This window comes from Dictyostelium purpureum (genome assembly GCF_000190715.1).
Source record: "Dictyostelium purpureum unplaced genomic scaffold DICPUscaffold_55, whole genome shotgun sequence".
Classification (NCBI taxonomy): domain Eukaryota; phylum Evosea; class Eumycetozoa; order Dictyosteliales; family Dictyosteliaceae; genus Dictyostelium; species Dictyostelium purpureum.
In genome coordinates this window covers 98,077-109,839 of record NW_003519392.1, presented here as the reverse complement: position 1 = coordinate 109,839, position 11,763 = coordinate 98,077, and the positions used below count along the sequence as shown (strand labels likewise).

The window sequence follows — 11,763 nt, the reverse complement described above, 5'->3', positions numbered from 1 at the left end:
TGTCTTTCAGTATTCATCTTGTTGTGTGTAGAGATTGATGATGTTGATGATGAAATTGAGGATGATGAAAAATCTTCATATGAATCGAAAGCATCTTCAATATTTTTATTTAATTCGATATTGTCATTATTAACAATATCTTTATTTGTTGAAAAAAAAGAAAATATTTTTTTGATCTATTAAAAAAAGTAATTTTATTATTATAAGCATTTGTATTGCTATTGTTATCATTTATATCATTTATATTATTTGAACTATAGTTTAGATTATTATTATTATTATTATTATTTATATTATTATTATTGTTGTTGTTATTGTTATTATGATTTATATTATTATTTCTCCTTTTATTTTTATTTTTATTGTTAATGTTATTATCATCATCATCTAGACTATATACGCTATATATATCTTCACTCTCTGGTATAAAAGCAACTATTCCAAATAATACTAAAACTGATGCGATTATTATAACTGTTGGTGATGGATTAGTTATGGAGGTTGATATGGGTAATGCCATTTTATTATATTTTTATAATTTTTATAATTTTTTAATTAATTTGTAAAATATTATTTTTAGTTTATAAAATAATGAAAAGAAAAATGTAAATTTAAAATATTTTAAATATAAAAATGAAAAGGTATAAATTAATGATTACACCAACTTAATTATTTAAAAATAATTAAGAAAAACAAATTAATACGTGTGTTGTTGATATAATATATGATTTTTTAAAAATCACAAAAGAAAAAAAAAATAAAAAAAAATAAAAAAAAAAATTAATTTCATTTTTTTTAATTTTTTTATTTAAAATAATTATTTCCAATATTTCTTTGAAAACATATTAAACAAAAATTATATATATATATGTATATAAACAAATAATAATAACATAATTATTTTTATTTGTATTGATTAACCGATTTTGTTCATTTTTTAAAAATTAAAAATCTAAATGATAATAAAAAAAGTAATCAAATTTAAATTTAATGATATTAAATAAATAAAATCAAAAAGAGAAAAAAAAAAGAAATAAATAAATAAAGAATTTAAAAGAATAAAGAATAACAAAAAAAGAATTAAAATTTTATTTATTAAAAAATAAAATTTTTTTTTTTTTTAATTTTTTTAATTTTTTTTTTTAAAATTTTTTTTTTTTTTTTTTTGGATTTAAAAAAACGAAAGAATAAATTATTATTTTTAAAAAAATTGTTATATTTTTACTTTTATTTTTTTTTTTATTTATATTTATATATTTAAATAAAAATTTATTATAAAAAATGACTAAAAAGAAATCAAATTTAGGAGATACCTTAATTAAATCTAGAAATAAGAGATTAGGTAGAACTTTCAATGAACAAACCATTGGTGTAAGTATTAAATACACACACATTTATAAAGAAGAAAAAAAATAAAATTTTAATAATTTTTTTATTTAAATATTTTTTTAGATGTTTACAACAGATATTGATCCAAAAGAAGAAAGAAGAAAGTTATATTCAAATACAGATATAGGTAATAATTTAGAGAATTTTTTAGAAATTACCAGTCTTGAACAAAAAGTATTTGAAAGTGAAAAACAAAATGTCGTTGTTATTACTAAAACATCATCAACAGTTTTATCAAAAGAAGAAAAGGAACAAAAAACATTAGACCATCAAAAACTTATGGAAAAACATAGATTATTTTGGAATAGTTTAACAATTCCTCGTAGACCATCATGGAATGAAAATACAACCACAGAAGAACTTTTAGAATTAGAAAAAGAGGTATTTTATCATTGGAGAAAGGGTATTGCAAAATTAGAAGAAGAACAAGGTTTATTAGTCACACCATTTGAAAAGAATGCCGAAGTATGGAAACAATTATGGCGTGTTGCAGAACGTTCAGATCTTTTAGTACAAATTGTAGATTGCAGAAATCCATTATTATTTAGATGTCCAGATTTAGAGAAATATGTTAAAGAAATCAATCCAAATAAAGTCAATCTTTTATTAGTAAATAAAGCCGATCTCTTAACCAAGTTACAAAGAAAGAAATGGGCTAAATATTTTGAAAGTGAAGGAGTTAATTTTAGATTTTTCTCTGCTCATAAAGAACAAGTTCGTATTGAAAAGCAAAAACAATTAAATCGTCTTATTGAAGAAGGCTCAATCGACCCAGAGATTGTAGAGATGGAAGAAAGAAAAAGAAAAGAGCTTTTAGAACAACAAAACGAATCTGAAGAAGATAGAAAGATTAAAATTTTCGATCGTGAAGAAATTTTAGAAGAGTTCCTCAAACTTCAACCAAAACCACTCCAAGATAATCGTTACAATAATCGTGTTGTCGTTGGTTTAGCTGGTTATCCAAATGTTGGTAAATCAAGTACAATCAATGTTTTATATGGTGAAAAGAAAGTCGCAGTAGCTCCAACTCCAGGTAAAACCAAATATGTTCAAACTATTATTCTCGATGAAGAAATCGTACTTTTAGATTGTCCAGGTTTAGTATTCCCAACTCTTTCTACATCAAAGGCCGATCTTGTCTGTAATGGTCTTTTACCAATTGATCAACTCCGTGATTTCATTTCACCAGTAGATTTAATTTGTGAACGTTTACCAAGAACCCATTTAGAAGAATTTTATTCCATTGGTATTCCAAAACCAAAAGAACACGAGCCACAAGATAGAGCCCCAACTGCCGCTGAATTCCTTTCTGCATATGGTTATATGAGAGGTTTTAGAACTGTACATGGTGCACCAGATCAATCAAGAGCAGCTCGTATTGTATTAAAAGATTTTGTTAATGGTAAATTATTATATTGTCATCCACCACCAGGTTTCGATGCTGTAAAATTCCAAAGAAAAACTATTAAAGGCGGTAAAAATATTAATCAGGATGAAGATAGTAACGCCACTGAAACTATGACCACCACAACAACTACCTCCACAACCTCATCGTCATCAACTGCCAATTTTGTTACAGGTAGTTTCGATGGTGACAATACCATGACTGCCACCGGCAAAAAAGTTACATATGATTATAATAAAGACAATGAAGCTGCTCTCAACTATCAAGATAATGTTAGAGCTCTTACTAAAGATGCAAAGAAAAAGAAAAAGAAGATTATAAATTTAGAAAGAGAACACAGTAATAATAGTAATAATAAAGGTGATGCCTATACACGTACTCAATTCCATCATTCAACAACTCCAGAAGCTGCTCGTATGGAACAATTAAGTTTAAAAGAAAAAGAACAAAATTCAAAACAACGTTTAGAACAAATTAGAGCTTTAAAACAACAAATTTTACAACAACAACAGCAACAACAACAAACACAACCAAAATCTGAATAAATTATTTTAAATATATATATAAATTAAATTAATTTTCGTTTTCAATTCTTCACTATTTTTAGTTTTTTATTTTTTTTATTTTTAATCAATATATAATTAACCCCCAAAATTTTTTTTATTACATATATGGAAAATAAAATAATTCATGGGCCAATTTCCACTAAAAATTTTTATTTTTTTTTAATTTTTTTTAATTTTTTTTTATTTTAAAAATTTTAATGTTAATTAAAAAATTATTTTTTATAATGCCATTTTAAATATTAATTGTAATAATAAAAACCCCCCAATAAAATAATAATATTCTTTTAAAAATTAAAAATGGGTGTGCCTAAATTGTGGGAATTAATTCAACAATCAGGAACAGAAATCGATATAAATGCATTAGAAGGAAAAATATTGGCAATTGATGCAAGCATCTGGATTCATACTTTTGTTAGAGCATTAAAAAATGAAAAAGGTGACCCAATACCAAATGCACATTTATTGGGTTTTTTTAAAAGAATTTGCAAGTTACTATCACTAAGAGTTAAACCTATATTTGTATTTGATGGCGGTATACCATATTTAAAAAAGAAAACTATAGAGGGCAGAAGAAAGCGCAGAGAACAAGCAGAGTTAAATATAGAAAAGAATCAACGTAAACTATTGTTAATTAAAACCATAAGAGATCAAATTAAACAAGGGAAATTAAAGAAATTAGATGACTCCATTGAAAATTTAATAGAAGAGGATGAAAATGGTGAAGATGAATATGAATTTTTAGAATTTGACCTTGATAGTGACCTAGAAATTATTGTTGATGAAGATGCTTTGTCCGATTCTGAAAAAGAAAGAAGAAAACAAAAACAATTAAAAAAACAAAAAGAAAAAGAAAAAGAAAATAGTGATAATAGCAATAGCAATATTAATAACGATAATAATAACAGTAAAGATGATAGCATATTTTTAGATGATGAGGAAATTGATAATAATAATAATAATAATAATAATAATAATAATAATAATAATAATAATAATAATAATAATAATAATAATAATAACCAAGGTGATATAATAGTTCAGGATGATAGTATTCAAAATGTTACATCGGAATCAATTAATAGTTTTATTCAGTTAAATGGTATTACTAAGAATACGGTCGATTCAGAAGAGTTTAAGCAATTACCAGAGGAGCTTCAATTAGAAATTTTAAGTATTTTCAAACAGGAAAAGAAACTTGAAGACAAATTAACATTTTTACAACCACCAAAAACACCAATAGATTTTTCGAAAAAACAACTGGGTAGCATATTAGACAGAGGTCGTATTGGTAGAAAAATGGAGTCGTTGACAAAGAAAATTCAAGACGAAACAGGTTCCTCAATTAGATCTAATGATTTAAACACAACTATAGTATTTCATAAAACTCCAATCAAGAATCAACCAAATAATGGTCAAATAACATCAACACCAACAAAATCACCAGTTTCAAGTTTATCTGCTAAAATTCAATCTGGTTTTCAATTAAATTCACCAAGCCCAACCAATAAAACCAATGATAATTTTAAAAAACCAACATTTTCATCATCTAAAAAACAGTCTCCTTTAAATTTAAAAACACATTTCAATAATAGCCATGTTATTTTAGACTCAACATATCAAATTATACCGCAAATGGATGAAAATCAAATGAAATTTAATTCAATGATAAATAGAACCAAATTAACACCTTCATCTTCATTTTCATCACCCTCACCATCACCCATTAAATCAACTCCTCAAAAACCAAAATATAATTACCAGAATGACTTTGATGATAATGATATTGATTTTTCGTTTGATAATGAAGACGAGGACTTGGATTATACAGATGTATTTGTAACACCAAAATCAAAAGATCAATTATTAAATAAAATTTCCATAACTCCAAAAAATAAAATTAGTAATAGTAATAGTAATAGTAATAGTAATAGTAATAGTAATAGTAATAGTAATAGTAATAGTAATAATAATGGTAATAATAATGGTAGTTTTAATTCAAATAATAATTGTGGAAACATTAGCATTGATGATACAAAAAATAATGATCTAAAATCAACTGAAAAAACTTCAAATGGTCTAAATAGTAATAAAAATAATTTAATGGTTGAAGATGACGAGCCAATAGACTTTGACAGTATATTAGATCAGGAATATAATAACGATAGCAATGGTTTTAATGTAGAGGAAGAGGAAGAGCATAAAGAAAAAGATATTCAACAGCAAGATTCAAAAGAATCAGAAAGCTTTTTAGATAATGACGAATATAAAGATGTTAGGGGTGGATTTTTTATCGAAGATGATGAGGAACCAATAGATTTAGATTCCGGAAAAGAAGAAGAGAGAGATATGGAGATTTTAGATTCAGATGAAAGAAAACCAGCAAATAAAAATTCTAATTCTAATAATAATAATTCTAATAATAATAATAATAATAATAATAATAATAATAATAATAATAATAATAATTCTAATAATAATAATAATAATAATAATAATAATAATAATAATAATAATAATAATAGTAAATCAGAAATAAGAAATGAATTTTTAGAAAATGATGAATATAAAGATTTTAGAGGTGGCTTTATAATTGAAGACGATGAAGAACCAAGTCAACAAAAAATTAAAAGACATATTGACGAAGAAGAAGGTCCAAAAGACATAGATGTCGATTATTTTGGTGAAGAAAATGAAGAGTTAATTTCAAGTTTATTAAAAGAACAAGATGAAGAAGAAAGACAAGAACTAAAGAATAAATCCTTGTTTAATGACGATGATATATTTGAGGAAGAGTCCATAGAGTCAGAATTAAATATCAGTAATGAGGAAACAAAAAGAACCAATACACCTAGTAAATTACCATTTTTTACATCAGTCGAATCAGAAAAAATAGAAAGGGATCTTCAATTAGAGTCAGTCGAAATTAACAGAAGCATTGTAAATCAAACCAATCAAATATCTAGTATTACCAATGAAATCTTAAATGAATGTCATCAATTATTAACAATGTTTGGTGTACCATTTATTACTTCACCAAGCGAAGCAGAATCACAATGTGCAACATTACAAAATTTAGGATTATGTGATGGGGTAGTTACAGAGGATAGTGATATTTTATTATTTGGTGATCGTAATTTAGTAGTTTACAAGTATATATTCAACCATAAACACCGAGCAGAGAAATTTAAACTATCGGATGTGGAGTCTAAAATGGGTTTGTCAAGAGATAAGTTGTTGGATTTAGCATTATTATTGGGTAGTGACTATACAAATGGTATCAAGGGTGTTGGTGTAGTGAATGCAGTAGAAATTATATCAGAATTTAAAGATTTAAACGAGTTTAAACAATTTATCAACAGCAAAGATGGAGATGAAAAAGTATCAAAAAGAGTGGCCGAAAAATTTAAACCATTAAAAAAAAAGATTGAATTGGATGATTCATTCCCATCAGAACAGGTTAGAAATGCTTATTTAATACCCGATGTAAATCGTTCAAATGAACCATTTTCGTGGAATAGTCCAGATTATGACTCACTCTTACATCTTGCAAAAGAGAAATTTAATTGGGATACAAACTATGCCCAAGCTGTTTTAGATTCAACAAATATTTCAAATCAAAAAAAAAATTATGGCATGGATTCCTTTGTATCAGTTGAAAGAAATGGTTTACCTTTACCACAAAAATTAAAGAGTAAAAGATTATCGAATGCGATTTCACAAATTATAAAAAATAAAAAAAAAACAATTAATAATAATAATAATAATAATAGCGAAGAGGAAATTGATAACGAAGACCAAATTCAAAATGTTTCAAATGAGGAGGTAGATGAAGAAATAAATCAAAGTGATAATGAAGAAATAGATGAGGGAGAGTTTGAAGAGGATAATGAAAATGATGAAGAATCAAGAGTATCAAAAAGAACCACACCAACAAAAAAAAGAGCAAATAAAACAAAAAAAACACAAAGTAAAACAACACCAAAAAAGAGAAGATCTGCAACCTCCAATTCAAGTTTAGATTCAATATCAAATTCTAAAAAAAGAAAATAAAGTTTTTTTTTTTTTATAATTTTTTTAATTTTTTTATAATATTTTTTTAAACAATTATTTTTATTTTTCAATAAATATAAATAAAATAAAATAAAAATAAATATAAAAATAAAAAATAAAAATAAAAAATAAAAATAAAATTATATAAAAAAAAAAATATATTTTTTATATTTAAAAAGGAATTATAGTTTTTATTTTTTTATTTTTTTTAATTTTTTTAATATATCTTGAAAACTTGAAATTTATTGAAAATTTAAAGGTTATTTTTTTTTCTTAATTTTTAAAAAAGTAAAGTTCATATGAAAAAAATTTATTTACTACATGAACCTTTGAGTGGTCTTTTACAATTTAAAAAAAAATAATTTTATAAATATAAATAAAAATAATAATAAATATATTAAATATTTAAAAAAAATATAAATGGTTTATATTTTATATCCATTCATTTATTTTTAATTTTCCAATTTTTATAAAAATAGAATAATATATAAAAAGAAATAAATATAAATAGAGAAAAAATTTTAAAAAAAAAAAAGTAAATATTAAAAAGTAAATATTAAATATTAAATATTAAATGCCCAATTAAATTTAATTCTAAAATTAACTTCTTTTCTAAATTTCTAAAAATAATTATTTTATTTTTTTTAAATTTTTATAAATAAAATAAAAAAAGATAAAATGGATACAAAAATAAATAATTTATACGAAATAGTAAATAAAATAAATGGTTTAAAATTATTAAAAAATAAAGAAGAGAATTATTTAGATATTGAAAAAATAAATAATAATAATAAAAATAAAAATAAAAATAAAAATAATAATAAAAATAAAAACAAAAATAAAAAAAAAAATAAAATTAGTAATATAAATAATGATAATAATTCAATATCTTCATTCGAATTATTGTTTTGGAGGGTTTTTAGAAATTCATTTTTATTTGATAAAATAGTAAATCATTTAGAATCAACAGAAAAAGTTATAGAAGAAGAAAATAAAATAAATTCATATAAAAGTAAATACAAGTTTAGAGAGATTAAAAATTTAGCGTTCATTGTAGAGAACGAACTGTGGGGTTTGCTTAAAGATAAATTAATCAGTGACCAATATATCCATTTTGATAAATCGTCAATATCATTATTTATTCAGTACTGCGAAGATGTGGGTTTAATAAAGTTGCTCTACGAGAAGAGAATGTTGCAAGTATCAATGGTCGATATGGTTTATGTTTCAGCTAAAAATAATAATTTAAAATCATTGAAATTGTTTTTAGATCATTTTAAATTACCAATCTATCCATCTACATTAGATTATGCTATATCGGGTTCATCCTTCGAAATATTTCAACTCTTAATTAATACTCTAAAAGAGAGAAACCAACCAATTTATCATGAAATAAAAGAAACTGCACTATATAATTCTTTTAAAAACTACAAAATAATGGCCAAAGGAAATGAACTAATTCAATTTATAATAGACCATGATGAACTCCACGTCCATTCTGTAGATGTAAAGAAGATAGACTTACCGTCATTGTATAAAGTACGCACTAAGAGCGTTTTAAAAAGAAAGATTGTAGCAATGGGTTATGTAGATTTAACTGATACATTTTTTCTTGTTCAACACATTATAAACAACTTTAAAAAGCTAACCATCAACGACCTTTGCTTTTATCTCGATATGTTATCAAGTAAAATAGAAAGCATCAATTTAAGAGATCCACCCATTGATAGAGAAATCAACGAATCAATATTAGAAATGTCTCAAAGTGGTATCGATGAAAAAGAACAAAGAGAAATTGAAAAGTGTTTAAAACACAAGATTATGAAGATTGTAAAAAATGATTTTTTATATTTAGAATACCTAAAGCAATACGATTTCAATGACCTAGATAAAATTATAGATATACCAAGTAGACTTTTATATCAACATACATTTCAAGCCCTCAGTCTTAAAGGTCTCAATTACTTAATTCATTTAGGAATAGAGTTTTATGTTCCTTCGTTTCCCATGTTAAGTAGTTGTAAAAGCAAAGACCCAATTGAAATTTACAGTTTTATCAAAAAATTTTTTTCACAAGACTTAATCAAATATGATGGTTGGCTCGTGGTTTCAAAATTTTTAATTCAAAATTTTCCCATTTCTCTTTTAGAAAAAGTAATATCTATTAAAGAGTACCCAATCCAAAATTTTTTAATTGAAAATTTAATATTTAAGGATTTTAAAAAATATGAATGGTTTGTTGAAACAATATTAAAACCATTTGGTTCAAATAAATTAAAAAATGAATACAACTTTTTTGCAAATCATCAAGTATCAAAAAATGATTATTACAGAGAACCAAATATAAATACAAAGTTGTCCATAACAACCAAAGATGACATCGATTTTATTTTCAGGTAATTATTTAATTATTTATTTTAATTGTAGGTGCACAGTTCACATAACTAATATTTTTTTTATCAGAAATAAAGAATTTTATAATTTAAAAAAAGATGGTTATTCAAGTATTTCATTCGATAAGAAGTTAATTGGCGGAAATGGATTCTTTTCCATCATTAAATCATTAGAAGCAGCAAAATATTGTTCAATTAAATTCCCATTTTTACCAAAGGATTTAATATATTATAATTTAATAGTAAAAACAGTATTAGAATGTGATATCAACACCATGAAATTAATCGACGAAGAAAATGTTATAATTAATTACTTTAAAGGAATATTTACACAGCCATTACCAAAAGTAATAGAATTTTTTGAATACCTTAAAGAAAGCAAATTTAAAAGTTTTTCTAAAAAGTTTGGGTTTTATCATTTAGTTTATCAACTATTACAATCATATCCAGAAGAACACGAGCTATTGGAAATTACTTCAAACTTAGACTATAATTCAAATCCAAGGGGTTCATTTAATTTATTTATTACATGCTGCTTCTCGAATTCACAGTTAGAACATGAACAGGATAAGATGTATCTTTTAAGTGCGAGTGTTATATTGGACAAACTAAATCTTTTAAAAGTATTTCAAAAGATCCCTCTAAGTAATATCATGGATGTCTTATATAGAAATTTATTATTAGAAAAGTATTCAGTTGACTATAGAAAAGATGAATCTCATTTCCATTCAATTTTTGCAATTATAGAAATACTTTTAAAGAAAATAGAACCATCAGGTTTAGTTTACTTTCATCCATTATTTCAGCATCTTTATAATATATTGGTTCAATGCGATTTGGAAGATTTGAATCAGTTAGAAGAGATCCATCAACTTTATCATTTCCACTCAATTCCATTAGTAATTGGCTTCTACCATATATTCTTTTACCTGGACATCAAAGCACAGAATCTAGGTCGTTATTATCTTTTTATAAGAGCTCAAAATTTAGAATGCGAATGGTTTACCCATGCAAACAACTATAATGGTGACGTTATTCCAAAGTATTTTGTCGATAGCGAAATCAGCTTCAATTTTATTAAAAAAAATAGTTTTCAAGATGTTTACTATTTATTAAGAAATTTAGTAATGCTAAATCCAGATTTTAGCAACGAAAAAAAAGTAGAAGAGTTAATAGATGACGATAAAAGCTTTACCGATGAAAAGGAGGAAGAAATGAAATTCAGTTTAAATCAAGACATAGAGTTTCTAAGTACCTATTTACAATTTCATCTTATAGTGAAATTATTGAAACATTCTCAAGAAGTAATCGAAATAAATTCAAAAACTTTAAAGGAAAGAACAAAGCAATTTTTAATTCAAACCATCGATACAAAATCATTGAAAAAGATTTTAGATTTAGATATTAAATCTTTAGAAAATAAACTATTAGAAACTGTAAGTACAAAAAAAAAAGAAAATTAAACTATTAATTACTAATATTATCTTTAGTCATTTAATGAAAGCAGGTTAGATTTAATCAAAATAATTATGGAAAATTATAAAGTCAAACCAATAAAAACAGATAAAACATTTTTGTTTAGAACTAACCAATATGATATTGTAGAGTTTATGTTTAAAAACCATAAAGATAAATTTGGCAATTATGACAAACAATGGTTTGAAGCCGCTTTCGAAAATGGGTTCATCTCTTTGTGTCTGTTAATAGAGGAACATTTTCCAGAAGAAGATATCATCCTAACCATTGATAACATTGACAATACATTGGCAAACAAGAATGTTCATATTATCGAATACTATTATTTAAAATATAGTTTTATGGTCTATTTAAAAGGAGATATCGAAAAATTATGTAAATTTTACTATCCTCTGGATTATAAATATTTTAATTGGTTAAACAATAATTAGTAATATAAATAAAATTAATAAAGAAATATAAATAATAAAAGTTTTTTTATATA

General features: G+C 23.9%; 4 protein-coding genes across 4 annotated transcripts; 3 read left to right on the top strand and 1 right to left on the bottom strand.

Moving 5' to 3' along the window:
* Positions 1–109: 109 nt before the first annotated feature.
* On the bottom strand, positions 110–520 carry DICPUDRAFT_76803 (uncharacterized protein; the record flags this gene model as incomplete). Its single annotated transcript, XM_003285817.1, has 1 exon — positions 110–520. The coding sequence occupies one exon, from the start codon at positions 518–520 to the stop codon at positions 110–112; it is 411 nt and encodes a 136-aa protein (XP_003285865.1).
* A 761-nt stretch (positions 521–1,281) lies between these two features.
* On the top strand, positions 1,282–3,339 carry DICPUDRAFT_76802 (uncharacterized protein; the record flags this gene model as incomplete). Its single annotated transcript, XM_003285837.1, has 2 exons — positions 1,282–1,371; positions 1,453–3,339. The coding sequence occupies 2 exons, from the start codon at positions 1,282–1,284 to the stop codon at positions 3,337–3,339; spliced, it is 1,977 nt and encodes a 658-aa protein (XP_003285885.1).
* Positions 3,340–3,657: 318 nt separating this feature from the next.
* DICPUDRAFT_30018 (uncharacterized protein) lies at positions 3,658–3,921 on the top strand (the record flags this gene model as incomplete). Its single annotated transcript, XM_003285836.1, has 1 exon — positions 3,658–3,921. A coding segment is annotated over one exon (264 nt), but the record flags the coding sequence as incomplete, so codon positions are not given.
* A 4,167-nt stretch (positions 3,922–8,088) lies between these two features.
* On the top strand, positions 8,089–11,710 carry DICPUDRAFT_76800 (uncharacterized protein; the record flags this gene model as incomplete). Its single annotated transcript, XM_003285835.1, has 3 exons — positions 8,089–9,806; positions 9,838–11,239; positions 11,294–11,710. 3 exons carry the CDS (start codon positions 8,089–8,091, stop codon positions 11,708–11,710), a joined length of 3,537 nt encoding a protein of 1,178 aa, XP_003285883.1.
* Positions 11,711–11,763: the final 53 nt, after the last annotated feature.